Source organism: Thunnus maccoyii, chromosome 6 (genome assembly GCF_910596095.1).
Source record: "Thunnus maccoyii chromosome 6, fThuMac1.1, whole genome shotgun sequence".
NCBI lineage: Eukaryota > Metazoa > Chordata > Actinopteri > Scombriformes > Scombridae > Thunnus > Thunnus maccoyii.
The window spans coordinates 17,759,472-17,781,167 of NC_056538.1; the positions used below are offsets into that span (position 1 = coordinate 17,759,472).

A 21,696-nucleotide genomic window follows, 5' to 3' on the forward strand; every position below is an offset into this window, starting at 1 on the left:
AAACACAAATTATTTTTTTTCTAACATTGTAATCAGTAGGTGATTTGTTAACTTTTAAAAGGGGAGGTGGCCCAATAGGACTGCAGGATTATCATATACACGTAGCCTAATTTTTGATATCATAATTGTGATTTTAATTTCTTTTTAATAGAACTGCTATTACGCTAAATACATGTTTTGTGTAGGCCTATTCTTTTCTGGATGTGGACATTTTAATAATGCTTATTTTTCAAAACACACCATAGTTTTGACGGTATAAAATTTCAGGGGTTGTCAACCTTCCGATTATTTAAAAATCTCCAAGGGCCAACTTCCCAAATAAATAAGAAAAAAAAAACATGACAAAAAAGTAGAAAAAATAAACTGGGCTATACATATGTTATACCCATAATGACAAAAATAAACATTGTGCTTATTCTGCAGTGAGACACTAGGGCTTTCTTCTGGGAAATAATGAGATCAGGTCATGGTGGAATGGGTGAGGGGCTGACATGCAGAGAAGCATTTAAAGTTGCTTTCAGTTTGATCCTTGCCTTTGATTTTGTGACAGTAACAATGGAAAACCCTGACTCATAGAAATAGGCTGTGGTGAAAGGTAACAGAAATTTGATTGCCTGTTTTGACAGAGAGGGATATTGACTGGCAGCCAGTCTCCATAATGAAGCAAGGTCAACTTGTGTGAGCTGAAGCTTCAGGCTGCCGTCTGCTGATAGTTCCATCAGTTCATTTTCCAACACAGTGGACAGAGCCATGTCTTTTGAAGCAGGAGCCACAGAGAAAGGGTCCAAAGTCCAAAGATTTCCATGTTGTGGGTCTTCTGGGAAGTAGTCTGGAAACTTTCCTGACAACTGAGTCAAATGATGGGTTACAGCACTTGGACATGTTGACATGAGGAGAGGCTTCCAAAGTTTTACTTAGGAGTGAAAACATGTCAAATCATCCCTCCTTGACTCTTCTGTTACAAAGAATATGTTTTTTCTTGAAGCCTTCAATTCTGTCTGAAAACCAAAAACCTTGTGCCTTGCATTGATGTATTGAGCTGATCTGACTGGCCAAATATATCTGATCAGTAGGCTAGTTTTGCACAAAAGTTACCATCGGTGTAATGCTCTGCAAGAGGGGAGTGCTGCTCTTCCAGAAATGTGTGCACTTCTTTTCTCGGTTCAAAAAGGCGATTAAGCACACATCCTGTTGAAAACCACCTTACTTCAATCTGGCACCAGAGCTGAAAATGATTTGCATCAAGTCTTTCACACAGAGCAGCAAAACAACTTGAGTTGAGTGCATTTTTCTTGTTAGCGTTAACAGTTTTCACAGTCACATTCATGAATTCATGCAGTTCTTGTGACCTCTGTTTAGACCCCCCCATGTAAAAAAAAAACAAAAAAAAAAACGGTGCGTCCTCTTGACGTCTGGCGCCCTCTCTTGAATCTGTTTGACAACACTACAATGTATTCCTGTCATTGATGCAGCCCCGTCTACACGGTATTTCAAGGCCTTTTTCGGTGAAGTAATCATCAAAGCAGCAGTACATTCCGTTATCTGCTGTTATTCTGATGGGAAGCTCTTTGCAAAACAGTAGATCCTAGCGATGGTTACTGTTCCTGCAGTATCTTACAAAAACTAACAATAAAGCGGCACTGCTAACGTCAGTCAACTCGACTAGCTGTATCACAAAATATGGGACTGCCTTTATTACTTCCACAAGTTGGTGACTCTCGGCGCATATGCACAGCGTTGGGCAAAATAAGCTCCTCTGAGGTCGTAAAGGGTTGCTAGCTACGAGGAGCGACCACATAGCTAGCTGTCAAAGTGGCTTTTGACTGAGTTGTTAATGTTGGTAATGTTGTGATGACTTTCTGTTGTGTCTGAAGCCCGTCCCTTTTCCTTGGGAAAGATTCTTTCGTTTTCCCAACGCATCCCGGGTGTTTTGTGCTTAAGTGTCATGCTGGAGCTTCAATGGTTTTAGCGCCTCATTTGACAGGATTCATTCAACATACTCTGCTTTCGGCTCAGCATCACCGCCTGCCATTATGAATCCAAATGTAATGTATTCAGACTTATATTTGCTCACCACACGCTTTGGAGCTTTTACTGGCGCAGGGTTATCTCCCACATCACTTTTTCCTTTCAAACACTGATCCATTTTGTGTCGCTGAATCCAACGTTAGCTAGCTAACAGGGCCTCTAACGTTACCTGTCCTGATTAGTGGTGATATTCAAACGTAACTGCTTATTAAAATTATGCATTTTAACTTGACGTTTTTTTTTTTAATTTATGTGCATTCTTGGGTACATTTAGATTTAAAAATAACTAGCTTTTTTAATTACAAAAAATAATAATTCTTAATTTCAATCTAACCATTTGGTAGTGCTATAGTACCACTGCCTCTGCGGCCCACTAGATGGCGCTCTCTGTGAATGGCTGCCTTAAAGAACCAGTGTGTAAGATTTAGTGGCATCCAGCGGTGAGATTGCAGATTGCAACCAACTGAATACTCCTCCCCTCTCCCTCCCCTTCCAAGCTTATGTATTTTCAGCAGCACAGACACTACTGAATAATCATAGAAACATTATAGAAATATTATAATACTGCAGGCAGCAGCATGTCTCTATGATCCTCTCACTCTTCCGCGACTACATGTTGCTACTTGTCACTTTGATCCTGAGGGTGACACTACTCTATAGAGTATATAGGCTACAATATAGTATAGAATTAAGTATTTATAATATGTAGCTTAGAGAATATTATAGATCTAAGACAAACTGACAAAAGGGCAGGACTGAGAGAAAAAGGTGTAACTACAAATCCGTCTGTTCCTTCAGCACCACAGACAGTGCCATGGATTTATCAATACACAGCACAGTTAGGCTACTGATATTTCAGAGCCATGATTGGGGCCATAGATTCTAACTTGCAGAAACCCCAAAGGATCAATGAATCAGGCAGACTAGACTGATATATTCAACTATACAACCCCTCTGCCCCTGCACTCTCTCTTCTACCTGGGGATGGAGAGGGGGAATGGCAGGTTAAAAAGGGGGAAGCATTTTGGTCATTTTGCTAACAAGTGGGATGACATCCCCCCCCCCCCCCCCCCTCAAATCGCCTACTGCTAATGCCTTAAATATTTGTACTTGGGATCTTTGATATTAAAAAGATTAACAAAAACTGTCCCACTTACAGGAGCCAAATCAGTAGTCAGTCATGAGGAGAGGCACTGAAGTAAAGATACAAGAGATCAAGGAAAGATAATGTAATTCTAAAATAAATAAATATGTAAATACACTCAAATACAGATGCATCCAAAAATAATAACAGTGTAAGCATTTTTCATTTTGGACTTCAACCAAGAGGATTCATGTTTTTTTTTTTGTTGAATATTGCAGTATTTAGTCTATGTTCATCTTGGAATAATTAAATACTTTTAAAATCACACACCAAAAAAAATGTATGACAAACTAGAAATATAACCAACCTACAACAAATGGGTATTCATACAACAGTTCATATTGGAGCTAGTCAACTTGCAGGACTATAACAACAACAACAATAATAATAATGATGATGATAATAATAATAATAATAATAAGAAGAAGAGTTAACATGAAAAGCCTTCCTGAATAGAGAGATTTTTAGGCCTTTTTCAAAGGCTACATACACGTAGAGCAGAAATACTAGATATTCTATACTAGAAAAGAATTCTAGATAATGAGATTATATGGGAAAGTTGAAATGCATAATCAAATCTGAAATTATGATGAGATGGCAGAATCAGTGAGATAATAAAAAGACTGGACTGATTTTTTTTAAGTATTCAAATGAAAGATGGAATACGAAAGTTTACTTTATATTTTAAGATTGGGTACACATGTTTAAACAGTACTCTCTTTTTAAATTAAGCCAAAAAAGGCAGATGTGATTACTGTGACCAACAACAAGCTCTTGAGATGGTTTGCCAAAGTTTGATTTTAAAAAAAATTCTTCAAACCAATCTAAAAGCTTATCACATTCTCCAGTCCAGAAGGTGGCGGTAATGCGCTTGAAGCTGTTTCCAATGCCATCAAGAGGAAGAGGGATCGCGTGTAGATGGTAATCCTAGATTTGCGCAACTCTCGCGTGATTTGTACGCGTTTGTCATTGTACAAAATGATTATGTTTTGTGATGATGATAAAACTTTGGCTAGTGTCTGGTTAGGTTTCGGCACAAAAACACTTGGTAATGGTCAGGGAAAGATCATGGTTTGGGGTTAAAATGGTCACTCTCGCGAGATCCTTTGCAAATTTAGGGTTACCATCTGGACACGAACGGGAAGTGGAAGAGGAGGAGGAGGAAGAAGGAGGCAACGAAGCGAACACTCGAAGCCGGTGCTGAGGAGCAAGTTGACCCTCAGTGAACATAAGATGTCGTCGACGTTTGTTTTAAAACCTTATCTGAGTCCAAAGGGAGCGAGCAAGGGGATAATGTGAGTTTTCATACATGCATGTCAGTATAATTACCTTTTTCTAGCATGCGTTAGCTTGCTTTAGCTTTAGCATGCTTTGAAACGCATGTGGTGCAACACGTGTAGAAGTGTTGGTTATAGTTTTTTAATCAGATAGTATTGAACTGAGCTTTGTCTATTTAACACTACGATGCTTATGCTGGTTATTAACCAGCTCGTACAGACCTGAGAGCAGGAACATGTGATTAGGATGGATTGTTTCAATACTACCTTAAGTTATGATAGTCTTAAAACTTACCTGGAAAAATTACAGAACCATTTTAGTGGAATTATGCTCTCAATGATTAATTACTTGTGTACCTTTTTTTTTTGTTTGTTTTTGTGACCATACCTCCAGATGACACTAGAGGCCTGAACTCCAACCTGCTCATAATGGAGGATATCCCGTCCAGAAACACAGACCTTCATGTTGCAGAGGTGAGAAGGAGCAGATATCCAATGTATCTTTATCACATAGGTTTCTCATTATACGGGAAGGTACACATTAAACAATTCCTTGTCAAGTCAGCAAAATAACGAGCAGAGGCACATGTGTTCAGAGTTTAATTGCTGTGAATATGTTTCTCTCTGAAGGTCTCATGCCTTCTCTGAAGATGAGATGGTTGACCTTTACAGGGCCAAGAGAAGAAAAATGGAGAGGTAACTAATTTAATAACATGTATTTAAATGCATGGCCGAATTCTGTTTTACTCTTGAAATAGTAAATGCAGTCAGACACCATGCTAAATTATAGTTTTCACACACTGACTCAACAACAGGATGAGAGCACTTGTTATGTGGCTCATCCTTATGTCAGAGTGAATACAGCAACATGTGATTAGCATGAATATGTGACACTTTTAGGGCTGCAACTAATGATTATTTTCATTATCAATTAATCTGGCGGTTATTTTCTTGATTTTAATCGATTAGTTGTTTGGTACATAAAATGGTGAAAAACGTCAACCATGTTTTCCCAAAGCCCAAGGTGATGTACTTAAATGTTTTGTTTTGTCCTGACCAACAGTCCACAACCCAAAGATATTCAGTTTACTGTCATAGAAGACTAAAGAAACAAGAAAATGTTCACATTTAAAAAGCTGAAATTAAAGAATTTCCTCTTAAAAAATGACTCAAAATAGTTGACAACCAATCTATTAATCGATTAATCGGTGCAGCTCTAGACACTTTGCACGTGATTCTGTCTTGCAAGGCTGCAACTGATTAAAATTTTCATTGATAAGTAAGGCAACCAAATACTACTAGATATTTTGGTCAATTAATAGTTTAGTCGGCAACAAATGCCCATCACAAGTCCACTTAATTAACTGTTGAAGCAGAAAATCTTTGCATTTGTGAAGATATATTCTTTACTTGATGATAAATAACTAAAAATGACAGAAATTCAGCACCGTTTTACTTCTTGAGAGGTGAACTCTGGTGTGTGTCTCTCTCTGTTATATTTCTTGCGTATGTTTAAACAACCTATAACAATATGTTATCAGGCAAATTCAGCTTATAGACTCTTTTATTCCTGTTTCGTTCCAGGACATAAAGACATATATTTATGGACCCAGAGAAAAGAGGCTGCCAGGACTGATCTCCAGGCTGTGAAGAATGGCCTGAGGATGGTATGTTTGTACAAACACTGTCATACAAAGACATGCAACATAATTATTGTTCATAAAAATATAAAAGTTGCCACTCAGGCATGGCAGAATTCTGTACCAGCTCTTTGTGGTGGATACAGTCAGACACCATGCAAAAGTCTCGCCTCATTCCTACTAAATGACTGGATGAGTGCTTGCCTCAGCCTCACCCAACTGTACGGGAACGAGTACAATTATACACTCTGAAATTGAAGACACTGCTCTGCCAGCATTCCTGTTAGTCTCGTATTAATTACTCTCGCCTGTTAAATGCTTCAGCAGATCCAACAGCCATTCTGAAGCGGGACTGTGGAAAAACTATCACAGGGGGAAAAAACTCCTTCACTCTCGGTAAGAACATTAAAATGAACGATCATTTAAACTAATGGCACGCTTTGTGATGTGTTTAACAGATTTTTCTCTTTTCTTTTTCACCCACAGCACTGTGATGGAAATGAAAGCAGAATGTTGTTCTAACAGAGCTGCTGTCTGCCTTCTGATGATTGTTTATACTTGAAGATGTGAATGTATCTCATTCCTTTTTTTGGTAATAAACTTGTAACTCTGTTCATAATGGGTCACGTGTATTTGATTTCTAAGTTAAGCTTAAAGATGTTGGAGAAACACAGAAATACACTTAAAATTAAAAAGCACCTTACACAAATAACAAAGCTTGGGTGTTACATGAAATGCAAATTTTTAATAAATAAAGCCATTGCATACAATTCCTTCAAAGTGCTATCATCTTAAAAACTTCTAATGAAGTTGTCAGTCTAGTACAGTACATCATGCATATTGACCAAATAGCCACACAGTACACAGATATCTACGTCTAACGCCATTTCAAGTATGCAGATTCTCGTTCATTTTCCTGTCAGGCAAATTAAAGTTTTGTTTATTTTGCTTTGGCTCCTGTAAAGAGCCAAGTCTTCAGTTCTGAAAAGAGTAACCTGTTTACACAAATGAAATTATAATTAGTATCTGCTTATCCTCTAGAGGGTTGCAGGGGGAGCTGGAGCCAATCTCAGCTGACATTGGGTGACAGGCGGGGTACACTTTGGACAGGTCGCTGTCAATCACAGGGCTAACAGGTAGACAGACATTCACACCTACAGGCAATTTAGAGTCACCAATTAACCTAACCGGCATGTTTCTGGTCTGTTGGAGGAAACCGCAGTACCCAGAGAGAACCCATGCAGGTACTGGGAGAACATGCAAACTCCACACAGAAAGGCCCCAACTGGCTGGTGGTTTCCAACCCACCAGCCAGTTAATATAATAAAATTTAAATCTACATATATTTGCATTTTGAACACATTTGAAATTAAAATTTCACACTTAGACAAATGCTTGTGAATAAAGCCGCAGATCACTAAAAGATAAAAGTGGATCTTATGAAATATGAACAGTGCTACATAGTGTAAAACAGTTTGTCTCTTTGATAATATCAAGGAGTGGCTGCTTCCATCAATGAAAGAATAATATAGTTTTAAGAGAAGAGTTTCTCTCAAAATTTTTACCATTATCTGTTATTTTATCAGTAATTTTTTGTCTACCATTAGGACAAGTCCAGGTAAAATGTTAAATAGTGAAATATCTTCTCAGTGGTGTTCCTGTAGATGTCACTCTGCAGTTCTTGGGTAAAACATTTACACTGTAGTAACAATACTCATTTTTTATATGAGAAAATAAGCCCCCTGGTAGAGGTCAGTTATATTTTGCCATTTCATTTCTTTTTTTCATAATGGGGAAGGGTACAAAAGTCACACTGAGCAGAAGTGTCTCCATATTAAAGGTATAGTAAGCAGGATTTTCCTAAAAAAAAACCCCAATGTATAGACTCATACAAAGATACTCCCTCTCGTGGTGGTGTTATTATTATTTTGCTGTGCTCGAGATGTCTCTGATCTCTGTCTCTGTGTCATGGATGTATAAAGAGCTGCAGGTCTTTGTGTCTGACCGAGGCGGGGCTGAGCTACACACACACAGAGCAGAGAGGCCACAGCGGACAGGATGAAGCCCTGCATTCACACAAAATCCAGCAATGCCGCACCTTCCCGCAGGGTTGTACGGGTTTACTTGTACTTTAGAACGTAATGGCCATGAATCAATCAGAAAATAAAATTTTATCTATCTGATCCATGCCTTTGTTCTCGCCAGCGCCACTCTCTCTCTCTCTCTATCTCTCTCTCTCTCACTTGCTCATTGAGCCAGGGAGGAGGGCCTAACTAATGTTGTGTATTTACAAACACCAACCAACAAATCCTGCGTAGTATACCTTTAAGCTCCAACAGACCCGCCCTGAGGAACGACTGTTTATTACCAGATCTGTTTGACTGGGTCGTCTCCCTCGGCGGTTATCGACAGCAGGATGGCTTTGGGAGTGTTCTCGAAAAGTGCTGCTCTGTTCTGAGTTTGGCCCTTCTTGACCCAGTGGCCGTAGAGCTTGAACGCACACGCATCAATGAGCTTGCGGATGGGCTTGACGGCATATGGGTCACTCTTGATCACCTCCTTGGTAACAGGCTTGGCTCGGCGGTAGTTGCAGTAGATTTTCATTGTGGCGAGCACAGTCATGCAAATGACCTGATGGAGAAGTTTAGTAAAGGGTCACTGATGTCTCCGAGTATGAGATGAGTAAGTGTGGAAAAACTGTACAGTGGAAGTCAATTTTTATCATCTCACCATATGACCACACAGATGGTTTATAATGTTAACGTTAATAAACTACATTTTGTTGTAAATTACTGGCAACAATTTTAAGTATACCATACATTTTGGGGATTGATATCCCACCTTTCAGGCAGCCACACATAGATTTTGTTTTATATGAAACTCCAAAGTGGACATTATGAAATATGCAATATAATCAATAAAAAATGCAGAAAAATATAAACAAGTCAATAAAATGTAAAATATCTTTAAGAAATTTAAACATGGCTCACTAAAGTTTTTTTTTGTCATTCTGGGATTGGTGACAAAAAAACATTTTGTTCAATAGTTCAGTAGTTTAAGATAAATAATCTGTCACTGTGAACATTTCAAAACAGGAGGAGGAAGCGCTGCATGGCTCTGATGGCTCATGTGACAGGTGCTCTTTAGTAGGGCAGGTGAAAACACAAAAAAGCAGAATCCAGGAAGTCTTGCTGAATATTAGTCCTAAAGTGGCGTAGACAACCATGGAGAAAAATACTAAGGCACTCCGTCTTCAAGTGAAATAATACATTTATTCTTTGAGGTCGATTGCCTGTGCTCAAAGAATAAATGTATTATTTCACTTGAAGACCGAGTGCCTTAGTTTTTTTCTCCATGGTTGTCCACGCCACTTAAGGACTAATATTCAGCAAGACTTCCTGGATTCTGCTTTACTGTGAACATTTCTTTGTGGGTATTTTAATCAAGATTTCCAGGCGTTCGGTAGTATTTGTGGCATTTGTGGTCTTTTTGAGAACTCCCTTTGCTGGTGTGTTCAAGGACGCTCTGACGTCTGATATTTGAGAGCCATTTCTCAAAGAGCATTAAATTCATAAACTTCATAAAATTGTTCATAAACAATTCAAAAACTGCAGTTAAGCCAGAAACCCAAACTAATGTCCATGTTTGCCGATAATTTGTCTTTCGGTTATGAACATTTTCAAGTGGACGTTTGACACATTGGAAGGTAAATAAAAATCTATAATATCTCACCTTGAACCGTCTGTACGGGCTGAATTGTCGTACTTCATTCACCACATACTGTGAGAAGAATGGATGGTTGAGAACATCTGTAGTTGTGTAACGCTTCTGCGGGTCCACCACCAGCATCCGAGAGATCTGAGAAAACCACATGGAGTGTATGTTATGTTTTGATGTGTGATTAAACCTTTACTGCAGCTTTGAAATACATGAAAAATGTATTAAGTTGTATTGTCCAAAGTGATGATATTGCTGTGTGTGACTTTAAAACAAAACCAGTTATAATGCAAATGGAGATAAAATTATCCTACCAAATCTTTAACAGTGTCTGAGCGATCCTCCCACTCTGGAGATGAGAAGTCATATTTCCCTGCCAAGATCATACGCAGCATCAGCATCTGCTTCCTGTGCCAGAAGGGCGGGGAGCCTGCGAGCAGCGTGTACATGATCACACCTGAACTCCATCTACAAGCAAGAGCCAGAGGACAATCAGACTTACAAAATCTGTTAACTTTGTGTGCAGATCATAAATAAGATAACATGAGCTTTCATATTATTCAGTCAGTATCCGTAACAGCTTTCGTTATTGTTTATATAGTACAGTTTATATATCTAATGTCCAGACGCCTTTCTACTATGTAGTGTCTTACTCACATGTCCACAGCAGTATCATATCCTTTATGTCCGGGGTCCATGGAGCACTCAATGATCTCAGGAGCGAGATAACCAGGAGTCCCACACACCTCTACATTAAAGACAAATCCAAAAAGAAACAGACTTTTACTATTTTAAAAAAATAGAGCATATTTCTTGTGAAGATTCTGGCCTTTTTTTGTAAAGTGTCAAACTCACATTTACAAAGCTTTAAAATATAAATATATATAATAATATAGTTTTTACCACTTCTGCTCTGGCTGTAAGATCTATATAGAGATATTACATGTGTGTGTTGTGTTAACATGTAAAAGTGGACTCAAGCACATTGAATGACGGCTATTTCTCAGAGTGCAATTTAATCTGATGAGCATTGGTGGAAGAAGAGAATAGAATATCTAAATCAGGCGACAATATTACTCATAAGAATGAAGACTGCTATACACAACCTTTACACAAACTTGTGTCCTATAAAATCCTAAAAATTCGTATGAAATTAGGGCTGCATGGTCAGGCTAATGATTATTTTCATTATCGATTCATCTGCAGATGATGATTTCTCCTCTATAAAATGTAAGAAAAGAGTTAAAAATGCCTGTTATAGTTTCCCAGATTCAAAGGTGACGTCTTCATATATCTTTTTTTGTTCGTCCAATAGTCCCAGTGATGAAAACAGGTACACAGTTTACTATCATGTATGACAAAGAAAAGCATTAAATCATCACATATGAGAAGCTGAGAAATTTCATAGAAAATTTTCACCTCCCCATGCATGTAAACATTAATTTTAATAGCAACTTAGAGATCATGTCTGCTTTGTTGACAGTCGTTTGTGGTTTACTGTGAATGTGTGCATGCCATAACACGCTGAAATACAATTACAGTCTAATGGACGTCATCTAACCATGTTTAATCTTTACACACTAAGAAAAATTAAATGATGATGCAGACTACTATTAGACATTTGACTTGCCAGTTCCCGCTGCTTGTGATCTGATGCTCTCTGAGAAGTCAAAGTGTCTATTTGAAAGGTCAGCGCACTCTGAGTAACTGGAAGTACAGCAAATAGATCTGAGTCTCCTGTTGCATCTTAACCTTTGTAAGAGTGGCTGAGAGAGATGGCAGAATGTTGTGCAACCAGACCCAGACTCTCCGCTGACCACCAGCAGCTGCTATAATCGCACTTAAGGTTGTAAACATAGAAACTTTATTAGGGCAAGTCCTCAGCTGAATATGCTGAAGTCTGCTGTGCCCACGTTGAGTTGCCAATCAATATTGTTTTGATATATGAGTTTAGATTTTTAAACTCATATATCTGGATTTTATTCATATCAGTGTTTTTCAGACAGAGAAGGAGAGATTTGGGTCACCTTTGGACTTTTTCCAAATTTGTCTTTCTTGGATGAACATTGATTTATAACATCTATTTAAAAAAAATGTAATACTGTTTATTGGTTGGTTTACATGCAAGTTGTCACTGACCTTTGAGCTTCTCTCCCTCCTGGATTTGCACAGAGAAGCCAAAGTCAGTGAGTTTGATGTTCATCTCATCATCCAGAAGGATGTTCTCAGGCTTCAGGTCCCGGTGGACGATGTTCTGGGAGTGGAGGAAGTGGACCACCTCCAGCAGAGCGCGCATGATCTTCCTAAAACCAACACACACCACAAACTCTTGAGGTCTTTAAAAGAGTAGAATAATTCCTTGCTTTCACATTTGTCAAGAAGTAAATAGTCCAAAAGTGATATAAGATGCTCACTGACCTGGTTTCCTTCTCACTCAGGGTGACCTTCTCTGTGAGGTAGTCAAACAGTTCACCTCTCCTCATCCTGGGGGGAAAGAGAATCAAACTTTCCAGCGAATTTCCGTTTGCTGACAAGTTTAAAAACCTGTGTAAATGTAAAACTTGAGATTTGACACTTACAGGTCAAAAACGAGGAAGAAGAAGGCTTTGGACTCGTAGCAGTCTTTCAGCTGTACTGGAGAGGAGAGGAGACATTTGAGGAGCTTTTTCAGTATTGAATCAAGATGAGAACAACAAAGGATTACATTCTGTAGATAATGTATGAAGATCAGTAGAGGGCAAAGGTCAACACTCTTTGAGCAGGTTATTGGGACGATGGCCAAACAAACTCTTTTTGCTTTTTGCTGCTCTAACAGTCTTTCCAATACATTCAAGGTTGTTTTAACTCAAAACTGTGCTTACTGATGTTGTCCTGTCCGTAGACTTTCTTGAGGATATCAATCTCCTTCACCGTCGCCTCTCGGATCTCCTCGATCTCTTCTGAGCTCATCTTGTCCGAGGGGGTGATGTCGATGATCTTCACCGCATAATCCTGAGAGGTGTGCTTGTCGACGCAGCGACGCACCACGCTGCTCACTCCCCTGAGGAAGAGAAAACACCTCAGTCGACTTATCAAAGAGCTGTCCGGTTACTTATTTATTCAGAGGTTCATGTTTGCACAGCTGGAAGCAGAAAGGAAAACATGTCTGTGTGCTTCACTCAGGGGTTTCTGTGAATACTGTTGGATGTAATGTTTCATACTCAAAGTGTTTTTTTGCATGATACATGATTTTTCTACTGCATACTGCTCAATTCTTTAAAAAAGGAGCTTGATTTTCTTTATAGTCTCTTCATGTTTCGTTTTATTTCTCTCGTTAACTTAAGAACAAAGTCTGAACATAAAGTTAAAGATTGTAAACTTATCATTATATATATTTATGCATTAGCTCCATTTCAAAGGATGATTTGGAAGCTACTGAACTGAATTTCCTCCCTCTGTTTGTGTGAGCCATGTGAGGAATACTAGCAGGGGAACACACTGTCCATCCACACATCCGGTGACCTCATGACCTGCATGTGAGAAAGGGAGTGAAATTACGCAATCCCACAGCACTCCGGCCAATCGCGAGCGGCTCTCAACACTGAACCTTTGTCCAAAACACGTTCAAGTTAATGAATAAAGCCTCCCTGAACACTGTGGCTTACGTAACCCCACCACCATCTGACAGATGGTGGGGAATGACAATGAGCGAGCTCTGGCACTGTCGACATCTCTCATGGACTTCTGGAAAACTACTCAGGTATTTCTGTAAAGTCATAGCTGCTCAATAAATTACAGAATTTGAGCTGTAATCTGTTGTCTTTGATGAGGATTTTTGTGTTAAATGTGTTTTTGTAGCACCCTGAGCAAAGATAATATTATCAGTTTCCAACCTTAATGGGACTTGCTTGGTTAAATAAATCAATAAGTTAAATGTTTGCAGGATATATTACGCTGTGTGCTTCTTCAACATACCTTCCCAGAATCTCCTTGGGATCATATTTGTCGTAGAAATCCTGGGCTCCCACGGAGTCAGGGATTTCCTCCTCTTTGGTCATGATGGAGTGATGCTGAATCACCACCAAGGCAACACAACTGCTTACGGCTCACAACAGGCTGATGACAGACAAAGACAGTTTGTTCAGTAGAGCGATCTAGCTTTTCACTGACGCAACCATGGCAACTTACGGTCTGACAATCTCATCAGAGCTGGAAATTGAAGTATCTGAAGAAGAAATTTTGTACAGATAGTTATGTTGATTTGTAGGTCCAGACTGAAATATCTCAACAGCTATTGGAAGCATTGCCATGATATTTTGTGTAGACATTCTTGGTCCTCTGAGGATGAATCCCACTGACTTTAGTGATCACTTGACTTAAAGTCACCCTTGTCTCAAAAGTATGTTTTACTTATTGTTACTTGACATGAATGTTTGAGCTTCAGTGTGCAGGATAATGTATGTACAGAGTTTGAGACTAGAAGGGTGTTTTCACATTGATCTGCTGAAGGAAGAAAGTTTCTCTGCGCTCACTTTAAATCTCAGTTTAAGGCGTGTCCCTACGAGAATGATTTGTGACATCGCAACTGGTCTGGAGCCAATCATGTGCAAGTGTGCAACTTACTCCAGTGTGATGTGGAAACTTGAAGCCTCCCGTGCACAAATACTGAGAACGGACTTTCCTGTGAAGTAGGACACATCTTGTGTCCAGCAGTTAAAACATTTGGAAAAGTTCTGGTTTTCTCATTAAGGTAGAAGGAGGAGATGTTATTTTAAGAATTTCTAGCTAGCTAACTGAACTTTTTTTTAATGGAAAAACAATATCAGACACAGCATTATTCAAAGCCCCTGAATTTCATCTTGGGCCACATTGCTATATTGGTACTTTAACTTAAGTAAAGGATCTGAGTACTTCTTCCACCACTGGTGAACTGAACTGAACTGAACTAGGCAATTGTATCTCCTTAGCAACCACACAAACATGCTGATGTTAGGGCTGTACAGTCCCTTGTTTTGTTAAATTGTGTAACCACCCCAAAAGTTGGTAGCAGTACAGATAGTACTTTGAATGCTCAGGAAACAGCAACAGTCTACACTTAATGAAAACTGCTATTCAGACAAGATAAACTGTTTTCTGTTTTTTTTATCCCCAGATTTTCTTAATTCCAATGCAATTCATTAAAATCATTGCAGATGTAAAGATTTCTGATTTGTTTGAATATCTACAGTCCAGCTAAAGAGCCTCATATAATGGTGAAAACAATGAACAAACTTTCCAACTTGATAGATATATATATATATAGTACATAGACTAAGGAACACAAGCAACAGACTTTCCTGTGGTTTAAATATTAAATTAATTCATCCCCTTAAAATGACTTATTTAATGCACATTTGACCTAATAACCTGTCAATTTAAAGCTTTAGGAGGTTTTAAGAGGTATATTTTAGTTCTGTTCCCTAACTTGCCTTCAATTGCACTAAAATTACATTAAAGTGACACTAACTGAAATGTTTGAATAATATAAACTCTGTAGCGAAATAGCAAATCTGGATGACATTATTTTGATGGTTAATAAAAAGTAATACAATTAAAACATATTTTTAACAACTAAAAGTTATTTTAGCTTATATCAAGATATTATTCAAGGGGCAAAACAGACTCAACTATCTTTGAGTATCTAAAAGTTATCGTCCCAAATTTAATATCATACCCAACATATCCTGAGGAGCAGACTAATAAAGCAATATGCCACAGTGTGAACTGGAGCTCCTTCTAAACCTCTGTCACTATTTGACCTTTTGCAGGCTCCAGTAAAGCAAAACAAATGAAGTAAAAACGCCTGGTCACTCACCGTGTCCAGTCCCGGTCAGTCCCTGTTGTGAAGGTTATCCATCATTAAACTCAAGTCTGTTCACAACGCGTAAAGAAGACGAACAAAAAGGATCCAGTCAAACTCTGCTACTGCAGTGGCTTCATGGGGCTGCTGCCATTGCAAAGGGTGAGCTCTAATGTCAGATGCCAAAAATAAATTGTTGCTTCTCAGGAAGCAGCAGCAGCAGCAGCACTCTCTGTCCGCGTGTCCACACAAAAAACCAGAACCATGAAATAACACCCTGTAGCTCCTGCTCTCACCATGAGACACTAAGAGAGACAAGGCTGCCCTTCATTACTCCATATACAACATTCAATTTGTGGATTTGTACTGAGACTGGAGTGACATGACAGGTGTTGGACCTCTGTGGTATCTCTGCTCTGTAGCTCTTAAATTCTAATGAAAGAAACACATGTAAAAATAGAAATGATTCTTCAAGAGTGTAATAATAGTATATAATCATATAATGTAGTCTATCTGAGGAAGCAGTGCATAAATCATCACACATCACAGTTGGTTTTTTTGGTCTTTATGACCCAAGTACTTTAATAGTTTTACTCCTTAACTTGTTACAAGCAAACTGTGGAGGTCTTGAAACTGGTGGCTCATCATGTTCAAACAATGCAGTTCATCTTGTGATATAATGTGTGTTTAAATTAAAGCACAGAAATTAATTAAAAACAACTCAACTCAAAACACACAACACCAAATAAACATTATTTATAAGACTATGATTACAAGCTCTGCAGTACTCTCCTAAGAAATGAATATGTTGATGCCGTCTGATGATAAATCAACTGTCAAACTAAAGCATGTTTATTGATCTCTTAGTATCCAGTATGGCTCCTAAATGCAGCCTGTGTGCGCTCTTCAGCCTCCAGTTTTCTGTCTCCGTCTCATGACAGACCTGTGGAGAGAACAAAAAGTTAATTTCCATCATTTATAGTAATTAATTTGGCATTTTTAAAATCCTACAGTGCAAGAAAAAAAGCTGGTAGTATGAAGCATTCAGAAAGTGTTAAAACTGCTCAGCCTCATGGCCACACTGGGTACTGCAACACTTGACATGAGAACCACGTGCACACTGCAGAGTCATTCAGCTGTGACGTGTGGATGATTAAATGCTCATGCAAGTCTTCCTTAAGAGGCAGCATGAAATCAAGTGGGGCTGCAACTAATGATTATTATCATTATAGATCTGTCGGTTATTTTTTCTCAATTAATAAATTAGATAGGTCTATAAAATGTCAGAAAATTGTGAAAAATGTTGATCACTGTCCCCCAAAAGCCCAAGGTGACGTCCTCAAATGTCTCATTTTATCTACAACAGTCCACAACCAAAGACTTTGTCACAGAAGACTTAAGAAACCAAAAAAAAGACAATTAATCGATTATCAAAATAGTTATTAGTATTAGTTATATGAATAAATTAATAGCTTGCAACTAATCAATTGATTGTTGCAGCTCTAAAATTGAGTGTAAAAAGTTCAACAAACAACAAGCCAAGACTGCAAAATACTTCTAAATGAATATATAAAAATAATAATTATACAATTATTTAAGTGGTCAAAGATTTCACTGATGAACTACCAGACACACCCTTATAAAGAAGCTATTAATCCTTATGTAATCTAACTTTAAGCAAATGGCCAAACATTACTTACCATTAGCGAACTTGCACTGTTTGAGCACCTCGCTGAAGCCCTCGCAGAGTTTCAAGTCGCTCTGGTTCTGGGCACACTCAACAAACTGTTTGAGCTCGTAGGAGCAGGCCTGCTGCGGCTGAGGAGCCTCCTGCTGGTACATGTACTGTGGTTGCTGCTGGTATGTGGGCTGGGCCTGGTACGGCTCCTGAATGGCACAAGGCAGATGATGGGATCATTCACACATCTACATATGGCAAATTTATGAGCTCACTAATTTTTATGATGAGGACTAACTGTGGGTCTTCCTAAACCTGATAAACCTGATTTAATTTCCTTAATGGATGATAAAGTGCTGGAATCTTACTGTATATTACACTTTTTTATATATGTTTATTCAGCTTTAACCTGATGGAGACACAGAACACAGAGGGAAGCGACATATCTTAATATAGCCATCTTGAGTTTGTCAGGACTGACCAAGAGTTTAAGTGATCTCACTTTCTGGAACTTAAAACTTAACAAACTCATAGTTCTCACGAAACACTACTATGCCACCTCTGACAACACTGCTTACTGATGACCTATCTACCATCAGACAGACTAATCTGCTCTGTTGCTATTCCAATCTCATCACCGGCTAGACTGCTGTTTATTTACCTGGTATGTGACGTCGGGCCTGGCAGGCTCTGAACTCCCTCCGCTGAAGCCTCCAGTCATTGCGTGGCCGAGAGTGTGTCCTACCGCAGAGCCCACTGCCACTCCAGCTGCTGTAGTCGCCATCTGAGCGAACATACCTGGCTGCCTGGGTGCTGCCGCTGGAGCACCCATAGCAGTCGGAGGGGCCTGCATCGGAACCGGGGCATGATGGGAAGGAGGGGGTGGAGGCCGGGCCATAGGTGGTGGTGATGGTGGTGCCCGGCTGTGAAGAGAAAATCATTTTAAAAGTTTAATCTCAACACAGTCAACAACTGACACTAACTTTATGTGATGATCTCAGTTTTTCCATACAAGTCAATCAGACTCTAAAAATCTGCAAATATCAAGTTCAAGTTATTTGTAGACTTCACTCACAACATAATACTAAGATCCAAGAGGACATTAAATCTTAAGAAAACAAAGGTTCTGCATATTTAGGTCTAATGCAAATATTCAATTCAATTTTATTTATATAGCGCCAAATCACAAAAAAAGTCATCTCAGTGTACTTTTCACATAGAGCAGGTCTAGACCGTACCCTTTAATTTACAGAGACCCAACAATTCCCCCATGAGCAAGCACTTGGCGACAGCGGGAAGGTGTGTAAATCTGTAATCAAAAGACAACCTCTCTGTCTTTAAATCTTCTTTAGACAAATGTTTGAAAAAAAAGCGACTCTCAGAGCTTGTAATGCACATAATGAACCTCATAAAAACTATTTAAAGTGCGATAAAACTGTGGAAAATATCAGCGCTATAGCAATGAAGTCTGGAAGCTGCGTGTGGCACTGGCGCATGGGGTCACGTAAGGTCATTGTTGTGTTTGCTCTGGACTGTTTGGCATTTAAGCAAGTGATACAAAATCAAATTACAGCATGTTGGACTCGGTATCTTTCATGCAATATCTAATTTAAACTAAACGTAACACAGTCTAAAGCCAGACAAATACATTCAAAACTGAGCTTTGTGGATATGATGAGAAAGAAGCGAAGACGTAACTTAACATTTAAAGTCAGTCACACTTTAAGGCAGCTGGTAAGACAAGTTAACATTTACACTTTATCAAAAACTTAACTCCTAAATGATATTAGTCTTTATAACTATCTCCCCACTGTGTTCAGTTAACTAACGCTACAGATTCAAGGAAAACTAATCTGTATTTTTATGTAACTCCACTGTTTATTTTATATTCTATGTCTGTGACGCAACAATACGGGTGACATTAAATGCACCAGATTTAACGCTGTGACCTTCATTACTGTAATCAAAGACTTGTAAGTTAACATTAAATTTCAAGTGACAGAAAAAGACGTTTAGGTTTAGAAAATATATGTTAATAAAGGTAGTCTATCTGTGGTAACTTCACTGGCAGGCAGCGGCTAACAGACGGTAATTTACTACAACGTTAACGTTAGCTGAAGCTGCTAACACATTATCCTCACTACGTTTTAACATCTTTTTCACAACTGGTCTGAAATTAAATGTTACCTGGATGGAGGAGCCATCCTGGAGGTCCGGCTTCTGCTTCCTCTTGGCATTTTTTAAATTATTAGTAGCCTATATTTCTTGTGACTTTGGTGGCTGATAGACACAGATAACAGTCACACTGGTTTATATATTGACCTTTGGCTAATCCGGAACTTTCCATGTGTTGCATCATTTAGTTCCTGGGTAACTTCCGGTATGCGATATATTTTTTTTCCTAGGATGGCGAAGTCATGACCCGCCTTACTCTGCCCCTGATTGGCTTACTCTGATATTCTTAGCCTAATCCTAACCAATCACACTCCTCATACCTAAATCTAACCAACCCAAACAAAAAAGGCAACGAGTACTAGCCAATCAGACGCAGAGTAGGGCGGCTGATGACTTTGCTGTCCTAGGAAAACATATGGCTTCCGGTATCACTGCAACAACATTGACAGCCGCTTTCATGGTAACAGACGAATGAATCAAAGTTCAAAGGCTCATTCATGACATTAACTTACATGTGCGGCATCAAATATTGATAATGACAGACAGAAGACAACAAAAGTGAATGAATGAAGTAGGAGAGATGAAACAGACTTGCAGGATTTAATGGTGCTGAAGAAAAAACAAGGAGAAAGTAAAGAAAATGCAACTGATTCAACATTGAAAAAAAACGTTTAAGGAGGAAATAGAAACACATAGCAGCAGCCCAGGAGTCAGGTGATGAACAAAAACAAGTCCACTGCAGCACTGAGAAGTCTTCCTCCACAGCCCGAGCACCGCTTCTCTCCATCCTCCCCGTAATCATCCACCTGCGAGGCCGGTGAGTCAGTGGGACATGTCGACCCTGCGCTTCGGGCAGCATCTCATCAAGGCCTCGGCTGTGTTCCTGCAGACGGAGCTGTCCTTCGCTCTGGTCAACAGGAAGCCTGTGGTGCCCGGACATGTGCTGGTGTGTCCTCTGAGACCGGTGCAGCGCTTTCGGGATCTTCAGCCAGATGAAGTGGCAGATTTATTCATCACCGCTCAGAGAGTTGCCAACATGGTGGAGACGTACTTCAACGCCACCTCGCTCACAATCGCCATCCAGGACGGCCCTGAAGCAGGACAGACCGTGAAGCACGTCCACGTCCATGTGCTGCCCAGGAAGGCAGGAGACTTTGAGCGGAATGACAGCGTGTATGATGAGCTGCAGAAACATGATCGAGAAGATGACAACAATCCCTCTAAGTGGAGATCAGAGGAGGAGATGGCAGCAGAAGCTTCAGATCTGAGGAAACAGCTTGAGAAGTCCTGAAGGGATGATGTTCAACATGAGATGGCAGGTTCAGCAGTGACTGGACCTGCCATTAGTTTAATATTCATTTATATCTGATATATATTCATTTTCCTAAATAAATGCAAATAAGCAATAAATAAATACATAAATGATTGGACTCCTGTGTTTTTTAGTTGAACTTTACTTTTTTTTTTTTTTTTAATACCATATGTATAACAACGCATTTTAACAGTTGAAACCATTCACGTTTGCCCCAAATCATTTTTTTGTTTTGTTCAATTATTATGACACATAGCTGGCTTATAACTGCAAATTCCAGTACTGGAAGAAGTATTCAGATCCTTTACTTAAGTAAAATTACCAATACAGCCATGTAAAAATACTCCATTACAAGTAAAAGTCCTGCATGAAAAATACTAAAGTCAAAGTGCATAAGTATTAGCAGCAAAATGTAGTTAAAGTATTAAAGTAAAAGTACACATTTTGTCCCTCTGACTGATATATTATTATATATGACGTCATTAGATTATTAATACTGAAGCATCAGTGTGTAAACAGCATGTTACTGTTGTAGCTGCTGCAGGTGGAGCTAGTTTCAACTACTTTATATACAGTTAGCCAGTTTAGTCCAGTGTTTCCCAACCTAGGGGTCGGGCCCCTCCAAAGGGTCAACAGATAAATCTGAGGGGTTGTGTGATGATTAATGGGAGAGGAAAGAAGAAAAAACAAAGTTCTGATACACAAATCTGTTTTCAGTTTTTGGACTTTTTCTTTAATCTTTGATTTTTGGTGAAATATTGAATCATTTGAACATTTATTGAAATGAAACCATGTGAGAAGTTTAGAGGAAAAAAATCACTATTTGGTGGAGCTGTTAACAACTCATAGACATCTGAAATGTGACCCGACTACACACTGCTTTATGTAAGACGTCAAAAGCCAAAAG

The 21,696-nt window shown here is 39.0% G+C and overlaps 3 protein-coding genes, 1 long non-coding RNA gene and 1 other non-coding gene across 9 annotated transcripts; 3 read left to right on the plus strand and 2 right to left on the minus strand.

The window, feature by feature from the left end:
- Positions 1 to 1,493: 1,493 nt before the first annotated feature.
- Positions 1,494 to 6,703, plus strand: LOC121898496. Of its 5 annotated transcripts, none has more exons than XR_006096476.1 (8): positions 1,494 to 2,045; positions 4,021 to 4,093; positions 4,291 to 4,467; positions 4,844 to 4,923; positions 5,080 to 5,145; positions 6,034 to 6,116; positions 6,417 to 6,485; positions 6,576 to 6,703. It is a non-coding gene; the product is annotated as an uncharacterized LOC121898496 (long non-coding RNA). The 5 variants fall into 5 exon arrangements; XR_006096477.1 differs by having other exon boundaries at positions 4,026 to 4,093; XR_006096478.1 differs by lacking the exon at positions 4,021 to 4,093 and having other exon boundaries at positions 1,497 to 2,045.
- On the plus strand, positions 5,175 to 5,315 carry LOC121899594. Its single transcript, XR_006096777.1, has one exon. It is a non-coding gene; the product is annotated as a small nucleolar RNA SNORA15 (small nucleolar RNA).
- A 1,422-nt stretch (positions 6,704 to 8,125) lies between the features above and the next one.
- Positions 8,126 to 15,923, minus strand: LOC121898947 (phosphorylase b kinase gamma catalytic chain, skeletal muscle/heart isoform-like). The gene is made up of 10 exons (XM_042414486.1): positions 15,640 to 15,923; positions 13,761 to 13,901; positions 12,668 to 12,846; positions 12,386 to 12,440; positions 12,225 to 12,290; positions 11,946 to 12,109; positions 10,464 to 10,554; positions 10,121 to 10,274; positions 9,822 to 9,947; positions 8,126 to 8,720 (listed from the first exon to the last, which is right to left on the minus strand). Exons 2-10 carry the CDS (start codon positions 13,841 to 13,843, stop codon positions 8,454 to 8,456), a joined length of 1,185 nt encoding a protein of 394 aa, XP_042270420.1. The 5' UTR covers positions 13,844 to 13,901; positions 15,640 to 15,923; the 3' UTR covers positions 8,126 to 8,453.
- Positions 15,924 to 16,173: 250 nt separating this feature from the next.
- Positions 16,174 to 19,647, minus strand: chchd2 (coiled-coil-helix-coiled-coil-helix domain containing 2). Its single transcript, XM_042414056.1, has 4 exons — positions 19,490 to 19,647; positions 17,964 to 18,225; positions 17,325 to 17,511; positions 16,174 to 16,567 (listed from the first exon to the last, which is right to left on the minus strand). Exons 1-4 carry the CDS (start codon positions 19,537 to 19,539, stop codon positions 16,557 to 16,559), a joined length of 510 nt encoding a protein of 169 aa, XP_042269990.1. The 5' UTR covers positions 19,540 to 19,647; the 3' UTR covers positions 16,174 to 16,556.
- Positions 19,648 to 19,879: 232 nt separating this feature from the next.
- Positions 19,880 to 20,888, plus strand: fhit (fragile histidine triad diadenosine triphosphatase). The gene has a single exon (XM_042414057.1). It carries the CDS (start codon positions 20,310 to 20,312, stop codon positions 20,766 to 20,768), a length of 459 nt encoding a protein of 152 aa, XP_042269991.1. The 5' UTR covers positions 19,880 to 20,309; the 3' UTR covers positions 20,769 to 20,888.
- Positions 20,889 to 21,696: the final 808 nt, after the last annotated feature.

What these genes read in the sequence shown, in the direction of transcription:
- LOC121898947 (XM_042414486.1), bottom strand. Translation starts at nt 13,843, where the DNA reads ATGACCAAAGAGGAGGAAATCCCTGACTCCGTGGGAGCCCAGGATTTC. An exon ending in CCCAAGGAGATTCTGGGAAG is followed by an intron (nt 12,847 to 13,760) that starts GTATGTTGAAGA and finishes TCTCTTCCTCAG; the next exon opens with GGGAGTGAGCAGCGTGGTGC. An exon ending in CTGAGTGAGAAGGAAACCAG is followed by an intron (nt 12,110 to 12,224) that starts GTCAGTGAGCAT and finishes TGTTGGTTTTAG; the next exon opens with GAAGATCATGCGCGCTCTGC.
- chchd2 (XM_042414056.1), bottom strand. Translation starts at nt 19,539, where the DNA reads ATGCCAAGAGGAAGCAGAAGCCGGACCTCCAGGATGGCTCCTCCATCC. An exon ending in AGGATGGCTCCTCCATCCAG is followed by an intron (nt 18,226 to 19,489) that starts GTAACATTTAAT and finishes TTCTCTTCACAG; the next exon opens with CCGGGCACCACCATCACCAC. An exon ending in GGCCCGACGTCACATACCAG is followed by an intron (nt 17,512 to 17,963) that starts GTAAATAAACAG and finishes TGTGCCATTCAG; the next exon opens with GAGCCGTACCAGGCCCAGCC.
- fhit (XM_042414057.1), top strand. Translation starts at nt 20,310, where the DNA reads ATGTCGACCCTGCGCTTCGGGCAGCATCTCATCAAGGCCTCGGCTGTG.